General features: G+C 40.1%; 1 protein-coding gene across 7 annotated transcripts in view; it reads right to left on the reverse strand.

The window, feature by feature from the left end:
* ntm (neurotrimin) overlaps positions 1-18,526 on the reverse strand; it is a 480,597-nt gene that overhangs the window by 150,677 nt on the left and 311,394 nt on the right. For 2 of the 7 annotated variants that reach the window (XM_086307923.1, XM_086307922.1), the window contains exon 1: positions 6,655-6,965. In XM_086307923.1, the coding sequence (XP_086164049.1) occupies positions 6,655-6,827 (173 nt within the window). In that variant the 5' untranslated portion in view covers positions 6,828-6,965. Of the gene's footprint in view, positions 1-6,654; positions 6,966-18,526 lie in introns of those variants that run through there. The other 5 variants (XR_015131211.1, XM_086307920.1, XM_086307918.1 and 2 more) reach the window with 5 other exon arrangements.

The raw sequence follows: 18,526 nt of genomic DNA on the forward strand, positions 1-18,526 counted from the left end.
TTTACATGTTGTAGTGCCATTTGTGGGAGCATTTCAAGTTGCTATACAACTGTTATAGCCCATATTTTAATAATATGTATGCATTAAGTCCATAGTAACTACATTAATTGCAAAAAAGTGCAATAAACTACAAGAAAATTGAAAATCGTTTTTGTTTTTGTTTTTTAACATATATTTTTACTTAGAGAAATTTAAGAGGTTTATCCCTCAAAACTTTAAATACAAAAAAGTTGCAAAAAATAGTTTACAACAACAGGAAATTAATTTTGAGTGTCTTCATAGTTTTATTTTGGAGATACAGCAATTTTTATATACTGCAGGAAAAACAAAAACAATCCTATGATGCAAATTTGCAAAGAAAACAGCAGGTGCATCAAAATAAACTATTTCCAGCAGTGCAATTCGAGTTCTAAGCATCCCAGAAACTATTCAGAAAAGTCAAACATGACCAGTATAGGCTTTTAAGGCCTACAAGTAAAAAAAAAACTACATTTTCCGCGAAAATGACATCACTTCCGGTTTCGGGCAGGAAATGGCGGACATGTGATAGTTAGCGGTGACGTCTGTTTCAATGTGCGAAGTGTTACGAACAGCTGATCGGATCGGCAAAGCGTGTTTCTGGAATATTATGTTTTTGTTCCTGCAAGCGCTTTTTATGCAATTTATGTGGAAGGAAACCGTGACCGAGGACAAGCTGATGGCATAAGATGTAAGTTTCATATGCAAAACAAATTATTGCGCTAGCTTACACGGTTCAGGTTCTACAGGGATTTAAAAATAGTTACACAAAACGGAGCGCTGCTCTGACCGACTTTAAAGGGTTAACAATAACAATGTATTGAATAATGACTTTAAAAAATAATATAAAATAGTGTGCAACACCACTGAAGTTTTTTTTTAACCTCTCTTTTCAACCAACGGCAGTCACTCTCCTCTCCAAATAACTTCTGCTTAGCTTTCCGAGCTTCCCTCGGGTCCTCTTAATCAGCCGTCTCAACCTTTTTTGCGCCACGGACCGGTTTATGCCCGACAATATTTTCACGGACCGGCCTTTAAGGTGTCGCGGATAAATGAGGGAGGGGCTAATAATCAGCTCAGTCATTTTTAATGATCGTTGAAAGCCCAGATCGTAATCGTGATTAAAATTCGATTAATTGAGCAGCCCTACTGTCAAGGTCATTCTCTATTGGATTAAATACAAACTAGCAGCAAAAAATTTCTGGCACAACTTCACCTGCTTCCAAGGTGCAAGGAGAGGATGAAAGAATTAACAAAGCAGGAACTCCAGCAACACTTGAGGGAAGATGAACAACTTTAATAATTGACCAACGCGTTTCGGCTTGTGGCCTTCATCAGGATGACCCTGATGAAGGCCACAAGCTGAAACGCGTTGGTCAATTATTAAAGTTATTCATCTTAAATACAAACTAGGCCACAACAAAACATTTTGGGGGTTTTTAGCCATTTAGAGGTGGACTTGTTGGTGTGTTTTGGATCATTGTCCTACTGTGTCCCAAGGGTTATGTAGCAGGACATAAGGGTATGCTCCATAGTCAGGATATTCTGGAGCAGAATTTATGGTTCCAACAGCAACAACGACAAGTTGTTCGAGTTTCTGAAGGAGCAAAGGAGGCCCCAACACAAACTACATGTTTGACTGTTGATATAATGTTCTATTTATTAAATGCTGAGTTAGTTTTATACCAGTTATACGAGATGCAAACCTTGCAAAATCTTAAATTTTTATCTTGTTTTATGGGGCAACCGTGGCTCAGGGGGTTGGGAAGCTCATCTGTAACCGGAAGGTTGCCCGTTCGATCCCCCTGCTCTCTCTGTCCTGGTCGTTGTGTCCTTGGGCAAGACACTTTACCCTACCGCCTACTGGTGTTGGCCAGGGGGGCCGACGGTTCGATATGGCAGCCTCACTTCTGTCAGTCTGTCCCAGGGCAGCTGTGGCTACAACTGTAGCTTGCCTCCACCAGTGTGTGTGAATGTGAGAGTAAATGAATAGTGGAATTGTAAAGCACTTTGGGTGCCTAGAAAAGCGCTATATAAATGCAATCCATTATTATTATTATTATTATTATTATTATTTTGTCAGTCCACTGAATATTTTCCCAAAGGTCTAGGGGATCATTATAATGTTTTTTGGCAAATGTGACACAAGCCTTTGGGTCAGCAGTGGCTTTCACCATAGGTAAAAGCCACAGCAAGGTAAAAAGCAAAATCAACTTATCTGTGCATTTTCATGTTTCGGTTTATTGTAATGCTTGAGCACTTTAGATGTTCAGATCCACATCCATAATGGAGTATTATTAATAGTGCTGATGAAGTGATTTTTTTTTAATTTAAACTATTTTCAATCAAGTTAATAGAGATAAATGAATCATCATATTTTTGTATTCCTATTGTTTTCGGTTATGTGCCTATGCTGATAGTTGCTATGCAGCAACTCTCTATACTCTCGCCACAGGAGGCCTTAGCAGGGATAAACTAGCGAGTCCGTTCACATCAAGATAAACTGATAATTAGTCTTATGGTAGTGCTTTCGACTACTGATTAGTAATAATGAGGTAATAGTTGGGTAATAAAGTGGGAACAAAAAGGTAATAATATGGAAATTTGCACATTATTACCACCTAATAACCAAGTAATATCCAAGTAACATAATTGTAGCAACAATGGTTACAGGTGAGTAATATTATACTGAAATTCATTTACTGAATAACAAAGGGACAAAACATGGAGTAATAAAGTGGAAACAAAGCTATAACGATGAAGCAACACCAATTAGAGAAAGTAGTGTAATACCTTGGTAACAATATAAAACAACCTGCTAGCAATGCAAAGGATGTGTCTGTGCATTTGAATTATCATCTGTTAGAAAGGCTTTAAATGGTAATAACCTTTAATAATAAGACTGTTTTGACTGATGTTTTACAATAATAGGAAAGTATTACCATATTATAATGCTTCAATTCTAATTCTTTTTAAAAATTAATAAGGGCACCTTAAGAATTGCAATAATTACCTCGGAATATCTGTGGTACTTTCTGTGTAATACAAAGGAATCTGGGTTGCAAAATGCAAAACTGCCTGTTTCAACTTAATACCATGTTAATCACTACATAGTGCAGCCCAGATTCCTTTTATTACACATAAACTACAACAGGTATTCCTAGGTGATTATCACATTTGACATTTCCTTTAATAAGTTATTAATGTGGTACTAATGAAAAACAGGCAGTTTTGCATTTTGCGGTCCTAATTCCTACTTATATAACCAAACAAACACCAAAGATATTTCCAGCTAACATGTCTTGACATTTCCTTCAATAGGTTAATTTTTTTTACCAACTAGAAATAGGCAGTTTTGCATTTTGCAACCCTAATTCCTGCTTATTACACAGAAACCACACGTACCATCAATGTTTCCATTTAATAAGTCAGAACGATAAACACAACATTTACATTATTGCTTTTAAGCAAAGTAGGATGCTGGAGAACCAGGATTAACTGAGGCATTATAATATTATTATATTATATTTCTTATTATTCCTATTATTCTAAAACATCAGTCAGTACAACCTTATTCTTATGAGGTTATTACCATTTAAAGCCATTCTAATAATGGATTAAAATTCAAATGCACATACATAACCTTCATAGTGCTAGCAGGTTATCAAATTCTTATTATGCTACTATTACTAATTGGTTTACTCTTTTGTTTACTCTTACTCAGTTGTCAAAAAAAGGGCAATGTGTAGCTTGTTAGCACTGCACACAGCAGGAGTGGTAAGTCTGAGAAGTGCAAACAGATTCAAGTTTTCCAAGTACTATAAAGGTAATACAAAATAACTCACCTAGCTATTGTAAGGGCCCTGCCTGCATCAGGTAACCTAATTACCTGATTACTAATACTATGATGGCCTTTTATCCTGCTCAGGTTCCAGTGTGACTCAAGCATGTTGCTAAATGTTCATTCTCTGTCCTCTTTTTTTATATTCTTTTGTTGCTGTACTGTAAACTGACTGCCTCTAAAATTCTTCGAATTGTGTCACAGTTTTGTGTTTTCAGTGTTGTACAACTAAAAGTAAAGGTCATTGTAGATCAATTTAATCAATTTAATGTAGAAGGTTAAGTTGTTTTATGTTGGAAATGTTTAAGGTCGTAAGACCATGGATTTTAACTTACATACTGTTTTTGTGTACACATCCACAGTTCTTATTGCCATTAAACCTAAAACAGAAGCTGTTCTGGATGGAACAAAAAGAAAGACTCTGGACTCAGCTGGCAGGCTGCCTGATCACACAAACAATCCTCTGTCCTGTTTATAAAAATTGCCCTCATGTCAAGAATCCCCGGAATGTAAATAATGAAGGAAAACATGCAAACAAATCATCACATCTAAAACCCACTGCATATCATCAGTAAAATATCTTAACAATTAATGATATTAATGTGAGGGTTTACTTGATGCAGGCATTCCTGCTTATTTTAAAACTACAGTTGATATAGTGTAGATCCCTCCCGTCCATAAATATAAAAGATCCTGATTTCATGAGCAAATCAGGAGTTGCAGAAAAATATATTTGTTCAGAAGCATCGACTCTATAAAGCTGGGCAGTCTTATACATTGTGCATAGAGCTCCATAAATGCATGTGCTTTAGATTCAGATGTCTTTTCAACTGATGTGACTTCATGAGCAAGCACTCACTAACAAGATCAAAGCACAGCACAGCCACAGAATGTATGAATCAGACCAAAACAATCATTACTGCTCAGCCTGAAGGACTGATACGCATCATAGTAGGTTTAGGCTTGCCAATCCCACTGACCTTCTTTCAGGGTTAGCGATGGGTTGACATTCCATGACAGTTTCAATATGGATAGGAGCAAGAATGCTATGTATTTTTGTGTTGTTGTTGCCCTACAAGCTCTGCTGTTTAGACTGATCTAGAGCAACTTTGACTCTGTTACATACTGTTGGGACTTGACATTGTTCCTAAACAATATTAGGACATGATAGATTGCTATCGGTGGTGCTGAAATAGTGGTAGGTCAGTCAGTACAGTGCTTGATTGGGACTGTAAAGTATTTCAGCAAGAGTCTAGTACTGTGGCTAAAAATTGTGCAAAATATTCAGAAAAATCTGATTTACTATTATACAATAACACACAGGTAAAACTGAAATAAATTTTAACTGTTCTTTTGCAACAGTTGCCATTTTACCATTTTAAGGATTTGCTTTACAAATCCTAAAAGGAGAAAATTTGTTCCAAGTCTGTGAAACAACTTTACTCTTGTTTGCTTATTTTGTTTTTCTATCAATTCCATAAATGCAAAATGAGCACGTTGATGCCAGTGTGATTAAGTTTGTCTTGCTGTATTGTTGTTTAGTCAGCACTTTATCCCAGCCTTACTCCCTATTGTGTCAGCTTACACCTAATGAAGGAACAGCCAAGTTATGTTCATTATTTACCATACTGATGACCTTTTAGAAGAGGCCTCTGTGATGTCCAAACAATGGATTATGAAGAGGATTTTGTAGAAAAAGCAAGCAGTATATTTGTCAGCCAGTCTGCATTGGGATGTTGAAGATAATATCAGTGAATGGGTTTGTCTGACATGCTGATATTTTTCACGCAAAAATAGGCAAGAAACAATATGCTTGGGATAATTTAGAAATTGTCTCATGATCTGTTAATTACACATATGTCATATGGTAATCCTTTTATTTTCGCAGCATAATGACGTATGACTGTGAGTGGTTAAAGACCTGTGGCCATTAGTTTGGCAGACTTAGCAAATGGATGAAGTGAGTTGAAGAAAGAATTCCACCAGCTAAATCACTTAAATATAAAATTATAGTTGGTTTGGATATTACCAGTGAGCTTTTTCACCTTTGTTTGGCTATTAAGATTTCATTGATACTTATGCAGCTGTCAGTTTTCCATATGGAAAGTCACTATCAGCAGAAGCCTTCTTGATGAATGTGGGTTGTTGTTTTTCAGCCTGGTTCTATTTGCCCCTTCTTAACTTTGAGCAGCCCTGCTTTAAACAGTAGTAACACTATTCCTATAACAGTGATAAAATTAATTGCTTTGGTCATTGTCCTTATTGGTTCTGTTGCTCTCAACATTGCATTACGTAAAAGTAACACAAATCCCCGTGTCCAACTAAGGTTTGGGGACCGCTGAAGAAACAAAACGTGTGTAAATCTTACGGACTTGTCACTCAGTTCTTTTTTTTTTCTGTAACCACAACTATATTTCTATTCATCTACAGCCATCAGCAAACACTTTACAACAGTTTTTGCTCGTGTCCTCCTTCCAGAAACACGCTTTCCCCATCACCTTTAGTTCTGCATCGTCACACAACAATCAAAACAATCAGTGTCTCTAGTTAACAGCTGCAGAAGATTAGCAGTGTCGTTTTTGAATGGAGTGTTTTCCACAGACTAATCCGCTCAACCCCCCGCCCGTTTTTAACGTCGGTTGCATGATAAAACAGACAGCACGTCAGTCCTTCTGCTACTCGATCCCATTCCACATATTTCATTTAGGGCAGCCTACAGGCAGTGCATAACTTTGGCGGTGGAATTCATAAACAGCAGTAGCAGAAGCGAGACACTTGTGTGAGGGGAGACTCACCTGAGAAAGACCGTCTCTCCTTGTCGGACTGTGATATTGTCCATCACTTTGTTGTAGGACTGAGAATCCCCTTGGCTGCGGACCTGCAACCCTGCAGGTACAAGAAACAAAATCCTCAGGGAGAGAAAAATTGTGCATTTGGAAAAAGCGACAAAATATCCCCGGATAGACATCGTCTTTAGCCTTCGAAGGCGCACAAACAAAAATCATACAGCGAGACAATGAGGCGGTCCTCCGCCGTGAACGGAGATTATTGTACTCCCAGTTCATTAGTCTTAATCCAAATCTTCTCGCCAGGTATTTGTGGTGTGAAGAGCAAGGAAGACAGAGGACGCTGTCTGGCTGCACTATGGATTATCACTGCCCTTTGTTTTAAACGGGGGGTGGGGATTATTCTCATTATCCCTCTGTTTGATTGTTTGTTTGTTTTTTCTTTGGGTTTTGTTTGTCTTTTTTAAAACATAAGAAATAAGACGTAAAGATCCCTTCAGGAAAGTATTGAACGCTTCATCCTCGGTAGAGAGAATCGAAAAAGTACACAATTAAGAAAAGAGGACTTGGAATCGTATTTAAAGGGAGGAAGATGCTAAGTTTGCGAACTGCATGGGTAGCAAGTGATTTGACGATCTGTAATAAGTGCGCTTTCTGTGTCATTGTGTAGTGTCTGCAGATAGTGTTCAATGAAAAGGGAAAAAAAAAACACGGCTGTGCTCATCATTATGGAAAAGTTCCTTCCTGTTAAAGTATTTTATGATGATCGTTTTTATACTTTATACCACTGCATAGAAAAATCTGAATCAGAATCAAGAAAAAAGAACTTCAGTATACACATTTTTGAAGCATATACAGTGCAAAAGATTTGAGCCACCCTTCATTTCTTAATATTTTGATGGGAAATTAGAACACAGGTGTAGCATTTTTTTTCTAATCAGAGTATTACTCTTAGATCTTGAATATTTCCTTTTGAAACGAAGTGCCAGAGTACCAGTAAACTCTTTTAAAAAGCAGCCACCTGTGCCTCCTCTCTCCTCCAAATGCATTTTAGGAATTGTGACATCCTGTACAATGTCAAACTGACATATTGTCTGAGTCTCAAACTAGAGAAGAGAGCAGGCACAAAATTGAGAAATGAGAAAATACCACTACATTTGGTAAAAGCTTATACATAAACATATTGACTGGCAATCAACATCCCTTTACAGTAGTTTATTTGGTTTTTCCTGTTGCCATTGTGCTCATCAGTGACATCCCTGCATGTTCGTCAGTTTGTAGCGAAATCTTTATTTGAATGATTACATTGCCAAAAATATTCACTTGTACGCCTTCACACCCCTTTCAACTTGAGAAACACTGCCTAATCACATTAACTGAATTTTATTTTAATGTATTGCACACCGACCTAAACATTTCAGCACTCCTGATGGCAATGGCACCTCACACAGAGGACACACTCAAAAGTCCTGTTTCCATTTGCAGCTTTAAGATTTGCAGTTTTTGGTACAAAATCTCTGCTATTCCACAATGGAATTTAATATTTTATTAATAAAAAGTTGGTACAAAGCAAAAAAAAGAAAAGAAAGAAAGAAATGTATTACTAATAATTCACAACTCACATTTCACCATCCATTCCTACAGTATTTTGTTATATAAGCTTTAGACACCATTTCTTGTTCATGGCTAATTCACCAATTTACCTAAGATGTCTGGGGCAGATTCATGAATTTGTGGAGTTTGCATGTTTTCTCAATACTGCAGCCCATAAAGCGTGCCTGTCATATAAACCATTGTTTGTTACTTGCCATACCTTCCCTTTTTGAAACCATATCTCATGTCAAGATTGATGTTTAGACTTTATTATTTCCATTTTTATTATCAATAAACATGGTTTCACATTGTCTAAAGGTGTTTGGTGTTGTTCAGTAATACCAGGAGTTCACTCAGAAAACAACACTGGATACAAAAGCATCAAGAGACTGCTTTGATTAATGGCAACCTAATAACTAATAGAGTTGTTTTTTATAACTTGGTCATATTAGATGTGTTTTCTCTTTTAAAAATATGGATGTTTGAAGATAATTTCTGGCTTAATTAGAGAATGATTATTCGGGCAAGCTCTAATCTTCTAACCTTTTCTTTCTGCAAAATAATCAATTATCTTTTGACATAACAAATGTCCTCTTTGTTTTTACTACCACTGTCTGGTATCATAATAGTGATTCATAGCCAGGGTCACTGTATTTATAGAACAGGTGCCATGCAATCTTTTTTGAAGCACTATGTTACCACAGAGAATTAAACTTGCTCATGGATGACATTGGCTTTGGTTGTTTAGACAACAAATGAATGCAAAATGAAGTTGTTGGAACTAAATATAGCACATCTTCGCAACAAACTGCAATCTAAGAGTCTGCAACACCATTTACTGTATATTTATTGTTAGGATTAGATGTACAGGAAATAGATCATGCTGGTGCTCTCGACAGAAAGCCAAATGGTCCCCTCTGCTGCTCTGCACTGTGATCTGTCTTGATGACTTCCAGATGGCTAGCTTTATTATTTACTCATGTTACAGCTAGTGCTGTCAGCGTTAATCTCGATAAAATTATGTTAATGCCATAACCGCATTAACGCAGCAAATCCGTTAGCGAGTTAACACAGATTGCACAGATCCCCTCCTCCAGGGGCAAGGGTACCTAGACCCGGGGCTTAGAGTACGCTTGGGGAGTGTGATCGTGTGTACAGCGTCTCTTTATGTCTGTCTCCACGTTGGTTGAGTGTGGAGTAAGTGTATATGAGAGCATGAGGGTGGGAATGGATGTTTGTATATGTGTGTGCCTGTATTTCTGTGTCTATATGTCAGGTTGGGTGTCAGGCGCCACCTCTCTGGGGACATCTTAGGCCCTCCAAGGTATGGAGGCCTATCTCCCCCTACCACCACTTCCCCTGCCAGTGGCGGACTCCCTCAGACATCGGTGCGTTGGTGGTTCTTTGTGTCCGGGGATGGGCGTCCAGGTACACACCGGCTCACTCCTTGGCGGCCGCTTATCGGGGCCTGGAGCCTGGGGCTTTCTCGGGCCATTTCGGAGGTGGGGTGCCCCCGGCCTCTCGGCCTGGGGCTCGGTCACTCAGGCACGGCTGGCTGCCGGCGGAGCTCACAGGCGCATCACTGCAACTCCCCCTGGCTTCTGCTCCACGGCTGCTGAGTGAGCCCTCATCTGGGACTCTCCTCAGCTCTTTCTGGGACAGTGGCGCGGCTGCCCCTCTGTTGGTCTTCCTTGGTCTCTTGTATTCTGGGGGCCTCTGGATGTCTGGAGTTTTGATCTCCTCCATACCTGCTTCATGCCCTGGAGGACGGGGCTGTGGCCCCCCCACACCCTCTAGCAGATCATTACATGAAGGAACCTTTTAAAAAACAAAAAACAAACGCGTCCATGCTCACAGGTGTACACACGGGTGGTCACACCCACAAACTACACCCTTTTTGGCTCCTACCTCAAAGCACACTGTGTTCTGTTGATCTTATGTGCTGCACAATAATGTTTAATATTTAGTATTTACTGTCATATTCCCATATATCATTGTGATGTTGTTTATTCTATTACTCTTGTTCTCTTCTGCTTGTTTTCTTTTTTCTTTCTCAGCAGGTGACCCAGGTGATTGATATATGCATTTTTTTTTCTTTTTTTCTTCTTTTTTTTTCTTTTTCTGCTCATTCTGTTGGTTTTTGGTTTTTGCCCTTCTCCCCCGTCCCTCTTCTCAGCTGTTTCTCTTTCCCTCTTTCTTTCTCCCCTTCTTTCCCCCAGTCAAGTCTGTCCCGTATTCAGTAAGTGAAAATAAAATAAACAATAAAAGGTGAATCAAATGGACCATTATGGCAAGGCTGGGATGGTCAATTTGGTAAAGTAAATCCGTTGGGCATCTTTCTTTGCCTTTAGACAACAATTCTGATGGCAAAAGAGCCAAACGGGACAGGCAAAAAAGAAAAAAAACAAAACAAAAAAAAACACAGATTGCCCCGTGCATTGGACTGCACAACGTCTAGCGTTAGCACAGTTAGCTCCTTAACGCTTTAGGGCCGTGCAGCCCCGCACACGGAGCTATCCGCATTAACTCGCTAACATAGATTTGCCCGATTAATGCGGTTATGGCATTAACATAATTTTAACGAGATTAACGCTGACAGCACTAGCTACAGCCTTATTCTAATATGGATTCAATTCATTTTTCACCTGAAAACTCTATATACAATACCTTATAATTAGGGATGGGTACCGGTGTCCGGCACCGGTTCTGACATAAACGGTAGTAACCAGACCGAAAAGCAGCGCACATTTCGGTGCTTTATTTCGGTGCTTTTTTTTCCTGAGCTGTGATACACTTCTAGCCAATAATGTTACGTTTCCGAGGATAGTAGGCGGGTCCAGGTACGTGCGTTCTTTTAGAGCAGAGCTACAGATTAAAAATGCCCAAGGCGAAGCGGTCAAAAGTCTGGCTGTACTTCACAGCAAAATATGCAAACTCAGCAGCCTGCAACAAGTGCTTTAAGGTGATACTGTGATACTGTCAAAGGAGGTAACACCTCAAATCCGATGAAACACCTGGCGACGCATAGCGTTTTTTTTAAAAGCCCAGAAATGCGCCGTATGATAGCTTGCTGCGAGACCTCACACCGAGCGCATCTACTGTGCGTGGGTTGCCTGTTATCTGACCCGGAGTTAGCAATATCCCCCAAAAACCCCGAAGAGGAGAGTCCTGGCCCCTAGCCCTGCCAGTGTAGCAGAAATGATGAGGATGATGATGGCAGCAGCAGCCGTTCTTCTCTGCGTGAGTAGCTTAATGTTGTTCGTGTGTAATTTACGTTGAGTAGGCTAACCACGTTATTACATTAATGCATGTAAGGTGAACTAGCAAACCTTATCATAGCTACATGCGGCTGTCTTCTTGTTTGATGGCAGATACTCCCTTCACCCTGGCCAAAAAGGCTAAAATTACCAAAGAAAAAGTGGAAAACAGTTAAACATGAGAGGTTTTGGACAAAGTTTGTGTTTTTTCCATTGATTAAGCACTGCTTCCAGCCAAGAGTGATACCATATATGCCCCATAGCTGCAGAAAAGGCTAACATTGTTATCTTTTTACAAAAAACCAGCTGAACATGAGAGGTTTTTGGACCAATTTTGTGTTCTCCATTCTTTAAGCACCGGTTTGAGCACCGTTTGAGCACCGGCACCGTTTCAAAAGTACCGATTTGGCACCGGTATCGGATAAAACCTAAACGATACCCATCCCTACTCATAATGACAAATGACAAAACTTATTTAAAATTATTGCACATTTATTAAAAATAAAAAACAGTAATATAACATGTACATAAGTATTCATAACCTTGGACATGACACTCAAAAATGGAGCTCGGGTGCATTCTTTGTTCACATCTAGTAGCGGCTTCTACAACTTTATTGGAATCCACCTGTGGTAAATTCAACTGACTGGAAATGATTTGGCTCGGCAAGCCGGAGGAACGCGACGAGCCGGAGGAGCCCACACCGCCATCGGAGGGAGACCTCGGTGAGCCAGAGGGACTGCCACGTCCGTGAACAGCAGCCCAGCCGCCAAGCACAGTGGTAACACATTTGTTTTAGTTGGTCAAAGGGCTTGCACAAACCTCAGGACAGGCCTGCTCCTCTTTACATCAACGCTAAAACTGTTATGTATCTTATCTTCTGCTGTTCGATTTAAAGCTTCAACTTCCTCCACAGATTTTCTATAGGAGTGAGGACTGGTCATGGTCATGCAGTAAGATCCAGTCATGACTCAACTTTGGTAAATGGACTGATTCTTATATAGCGCTGTTCTACACTGTAAACCCCAACAGTCTACCTGACTTATAAAGTTTGTGGATATAACAATTGAAATTCCTCACAAAGTTGAAACAACTTAAAACTTTTCTGTTCCGTTAACGATTCAAACAGTTATAATTGTACATGGCTTAGAAGTTAAGAGTAAATACTGCTTTCTTAATTATGATTTTTGAGTAAATGTTTTTTTTCCGAGCTCCGCATGTGTACGTCAACTACGTCATGACGTTTTCTCTCTAACCTGAACAACGTTGACAGAAAACTCTGTTCAATATGGCTGCCCTTCTCGAGCGACTGGAGAGCACATTTGGAGAAACTTGTAAGTAAAACGGAAACTTCGTTATGTTTATTTTTTCCGTAAAAAAAGCAAGTATATTAATATGTTGCAGCCAATAACTTGTTTTCGAATGCGCTGTTGTTTTAAAAAGCACAGACCCAGGTGGTGAGTAGTTGTTCGCTGTTGTTCGCGCTCTTTTTCAAACCAATGATGTCGTTAGTTTTACAGTTTTAACTGATTAAAAAACAGTTTTAATAAGAATTGCACATAAAGAAAGTGTCTTAGTGATATTTTAACGACCCATTGCCAACGCAAGAAAGTTGGCGTTTTTAAAACAGCAGCCTCATTGTTCGGCAGGTTTTTGTTTTTCTTCTCATTAGCATCATTCAAAAGTGACTTAGCTAGCAGTGGCAACTTCTATCTAAAATAGGGTTGCCAACCGTCCCTTAAAAAACAGAATCGTCCTGTATTTAGAAACAAAATTACACGTCCCGTATTGAGCTAATAAGGGACGCACTTTGTCCCGTAATACAGTGAGAATCAAAAGTAGTCTATAACTTTTAATGGAATTAACACTTTGTTTGAAAACATAATTCCCAGCCCCTCTCCTGCTTTGTGACCAAAGAGCTGACAGCACACTTATGACAATTCGAGTATGACAATTCAGATTACCGCTTATCTCATTGGTCGAGGAAAGGTCGCTTACGGAGAAAATACTGGAAGACAACAGATGACCACAACAAGAAGCATGGCCAACAGGGAAACAAACGCTGACACTGTGGTGCAAGTCTCAGACGTCAGTACACCTAACGCTGGGCAAACATTGTGCGATTTTTTCAGTCGCGTTATTCAGGTCCTGCTCAAACTGCACGATTGACTCGCAGGGGTTAGAAGTTTGTAGGTCACGATGTACTCTCACACTATACGGCCCGATGCTCTGATGCGACCTGAGAGCTCACCCTGTGCGTCCATAAATTTAAGGTTATAGCAGAAAATCTGTCGCTCGCTCTCCCTCTCTGTCTTTCACTCACACAGACACCACCATCAACTTTGCTAAATTGCTAATGAAAAACACTGATCAGGCAGCTGTGATTGAGCAGCAATGCAAATCCAACTATTTTCACGGTTGTTGTGGTCGTGATAATTTTGTGAGGCCACATCGAAAAGGCTCGGATGAGCTTTCCAAAGTTCTACAAGTTGTGCCTCCATCACTTGTGGATAGTACACACACTGCACTGCTGTGCTATTCCGTCTTTTTTACCGACGTTTACGTGTTTGCGCGTGAGCAGTGTGAGCGGCTGCGGTGACACCCTCACGAGCGATTGATGATCGGGAGCTGGTCGGTAGCTCTTTACCCCACTTATACTACACGACGCAGGATGAAGGCCAAAATCGGTCCGATCACCAAAACGGTCCCACGACTCAAAAATCGTCTCAAAATGGGCCTAAAACCACACAGTGTAAGCCCAGCATTAGAGCAGGGAAGAATGGGAAAAGGAAAACACCTGGCTGGAAAAAGTTAATATGGGCATGTGCAGTGAATATCAGCGCTATGTGGCCAGAAGTGTGATAATATAACTTATTTTGTGTAATAAACACCTGGAAGGATAGATGATTACAACAAATAGATGACTAATACATAAAAGTAATACATAGATGAATAATGATGATGAGTAATGATGCGTAATCATGGGAACAAGCGGGTTTACAAACGGGAGCAGCTGAAATAATACCTCAATAATACCGACTACGGAATGGAACAGTTGTCAGCCACCCCCTCTACATGGATGACATCAATCTGTATGCCAACAGTGAGCAGGACAACGATTTACTGATCCACACCACCAGGATATACAGCAATGAAAATGTGATTCGGACTGAAAAAGTGTAGTTGGATAATAATGACCAGAGGGAAGGCAGTAGAACTGAGGGGATCGAACTACCAGAAGGCGAGACTGCAGACATAGAGGACAATTACAAGTACCTGGGGATCCGTGGCACCCAGACTCTGGAATAACCTCCCCATTCATATTCGCACTGCCGAGTCTATCCAGTCTTTTAAATTACGTCTTAAAACTAATTTTTTTACTTTGGCTTTTGATTCTGTCTAGTTGGCTGTATTAGCTTGTTGCGTTGTTACCTATTGTTTGTTGTCCTCTTTTATTGTTTGTTTTAACTGTTTCATGTTTTTATTGACTATGAAGCACACTGTTGTTTTAATATGTGCTATATAAATAAATTTTGATTTGATTTGATTTGATTTGATCCCACAGGCAAATGTGAATCATGAAGAGGCTGTAGTGACAGCTGCTACCACCAATTACCTGCAGAGGGTCAGGCAAGTCCTGAGGAGTCAGCTGAACGGTAAGAACAAGATCTGGGCTATCAACACCTACGCCCTGCCTGTGATCAGGCACCCTGCTGGGATATTAAGCTGGCCAAAGGAGGAGACAGAAGAGACTGACATCAAGACCGGAGGAGGGATTCACCCCAAGTCCAGCACCCTGAGGCTGTATGCTAAGTGGAAGGAAGGAGGCCGGAGACTGGTGAGTGTCAGTACCACAGTTTGAAATGAGACAACAAACATCCATGAAGACATCAGGAGAATGGCTCCATCCAACTGTGTGCTCAGTGAATATCACAGGCAGCAGAAACGCAAGAAAGAGGAGGAAGAGGAGAACCTATCATGGAAGGACAAGCCCCTGCAGACAGGCATACATGGAACGTCATAAACAGCCGGTATAGTATACAGAAACATCTGTGCTGAGTATGTTCAAACACCATAGCAAGTAAGACAGACATCTAGAGGGCCAAGAGGCCTAACAGTCTTAAATGAAACGATGTACAGCATCTGTTTTACATGTGGAGAAAGAAGACACTGGGTAAGAGAATGTCCAAAAAGAAAAAGAGATACCCAGTGCTAGATGGGACGACCTTGAGTGGGATCAAAGCAGATGAAAGAAGGTGCAAGAAAGAAGGTGTCTTCACAGCCACCAAACAAGCTCAAGCTCTAGCAGCAGTTCTGGCCTCCCCTGACTATGCTGAATCATTTGGTAAATGGACTGGTTCTTATATAGCGCTTTTCTACTCTTCTGAGCGCTTTACACAACTTGTGCATTCACCCATTCACACCCATTCACACAAGCACATTGTTCTAGGTGCTTTCTAAGTAACATTCCTACTCCGATGGATGCATCGGAGAGTAATTTGGGGTTAATATCTTGCCCAAGGATATTTGGCATGCAGACTAGGGGAAGCCAGGAATCGAACCAATCAGTAGATCGGAAGGTTGGTACCGCCTGAGCTACAGCCACCCATTTCAACTGATATTCCCAAAAGTTGATTCTGTTCATCTGAAAGTAGTGTTATCAGTGGAAGAAACGTTTCGTCACTCATCCAAGTGACAAAGATTTACTTACCTGGAGATTTTTTGGGAGATTTACTTACCTGGATGATTGAGAATGCATCAAGACATTTTAACTGATTCAGCATAAAACATTTCTTCCCCCCAACCTGGATCCATTTCAGTTTATATATATCAAATCGCTCGACTGATGATGCAATTTCAACTGCCTTTAACCCAGCCCTCACACATCTGGACACTAGAGACTCATATGTTAGAAAGCTGTTCATAGACTTCAGTTGAGCATTCAACACGATCATTCCCCAGCAGCTCATTCACAAACTGGATCTGCTAGAGATCAGCACCTTGCTGTGTAACTGGCTGCTGGATTTCCTGACAGGAAGACAGCAGACAGTACGGGTTGGCAGCAACACCGCCAGCATAAGAACACTGAATACAGGGGCTCCCCAAAGATGTGTGTTGAGCCCCCTTCTTTTCACTGTGCCGACCCACGACTGCACATCATCACAGAGCTCCAACCAATTCATCAAATTTGCAGATGACAAAACTGTGGTAGGTCACATCAGCAACAATGATGAGACCTACTACAGGAGTGAAGTTAACCATCTGGCTGAATGGTGCAGTAACAGCAACCTGTCCTGGGTATACACATCTCAGAAGATCTCTCCTGGTCACAAAACACAGCATCACTGGTTAGTAAAGCCCAACAGTGACTCACTTCATCCGCAAACTGAGGAGAGCAAGAGCGTCAACCCCCATTATGACTACCTTCTACATAGGCACTGTTGTGAGTGTTCTCACCAGCTGCATCACTGTGTGGTGTGGCTCCTGCACTGGGTCCTACCGGAAAAAGTTACAATGAGTAGTTAGGGCAGCGGCGAAGTACTTGTCTTCACTCCCTCCAGGACATCTAATCATCTAATGCCTTCTAATGATACTAGCCGTTTTACAACTACTCTTTCAAGATTTTTTAAAATAAAAGCAAGGGTGGAGATTTGTATATAATTAGCTAAGATTGAGTAAGCCACAGGTGGATGATAATTAAAATATAAAACTGTCTAAGCATTTCAAATGAATTAAAATTCTGTCTAAGTCTTCAGTTGATTGATAATGTGCTATAATCATATAGCACATCATTTGACACACATATAATATACAAATATAATAGAAAAACTCAACAACATTAAGGAAGATGTGCATCTGTATCAGTCATCTGCCTGCTTTCCAGGTTGTGCAGTAGCTTGTCTAAACACCTATAACTTCCACTTTCCCTCACTTTCAAACTCAACTCAATACAGGCTGGGCTGGGTTTAAAAAAATTCTAAATACAAATCTATTTTAATTTGATATAGATTCATTAAATCCTGAAATCAAATTTTAAAAATAAATGCATTTTGCCAGAATCCTCAGAATCTCAGCTAAATGCTCACAAAACCACCAAACAGCTAAAACAGCAACGATCAAAGAGTAAGTGACCGGATTCTGCAAAGGGATGTAAACACAAAGTGCATATCCTTCACCCGATAGCACATACACGGACATGTTGTCGGGTGCTGAAAGCAGACATCTCACAGATTCCGAAACTGAATGTTTCGTCACTCCAATCAAAATTCAAAAGAAGATGAAAACTACACTCTACATTTGAAAAACATCGTTATGAATTTTACTTTGCGTCTATCATGATAAAACCACACTTCCTGCACAGCTCTCTCTGTCAGTGTACTTCCAGACCAGTTTCCCATCAAAAATCTCTATTTTTGGCCTTATTCACTTGGTTATTAAGCACCAGTCTACCATTGTGTACAGTGTTGTTGGCCGGACAAGAAAGCCTAATTCAACGTTTCAACGTTTATGAATTATACCAAATTGCAAAGCGCTTTGCTGTTTCTTTAATACAACCTCTAACTTTGCTCTACTCCACTTCAGCAGCATCAGTCTTTGTACAGGTAACATTCATATGTAGATTTCTTCAGTTTTTGATGTACTGCAGCATTTTAAAGAGGGTTGTGATCTATAAAAGCCCAGGAAAATCTCCATGTTTTTCTGTGTTTTATCCTCAGTTACTTTGACACAAAGGGATATGCTGCGATGCTTGCACCTCTGATGAAGTATCACAAGTGTCAGCTTTGTTTTTATATCTAAATAGTTTACACTGAGTTTGTAATTGTAGAGAAATATTGAATTCAATATGGGCATGTCATTTTCCAGCAAGAACCTCAGTTGAACCTAGTGCTCATATTTTTTTTAGCCCAGTCATCTTCTTGCTTGTCTTCAAGCCAGTTGGCCTCCACTTTGTGTAAAGATCCCAACTATACCTAAATCTCCAAAAAGTTGATTCTGTTCATCTGGACGTAGCGTTTTGTGGGAGAAACGTT

Source organism: Aulonocara sp. 'chitande type north' Nkhata Bay, linkage group LG10, assembly GCF_057382095.1.
Source record: "Aulonocara sp. 'chitande type north' Nkhata Bay isolate Kocher_YH1m ecotype deep benthic linkage group LG10, A_spYH_male_GT1.1, whole genome shotgun sequence".
NCBI classification, from domain to species: Eukaryota; Metazoa; Chordata; class Actinopteri; order Cichliformes; family Cichlidae; genus Aulonocara; species Aulonocara sp. 'chitande type north' Nkhata Bay.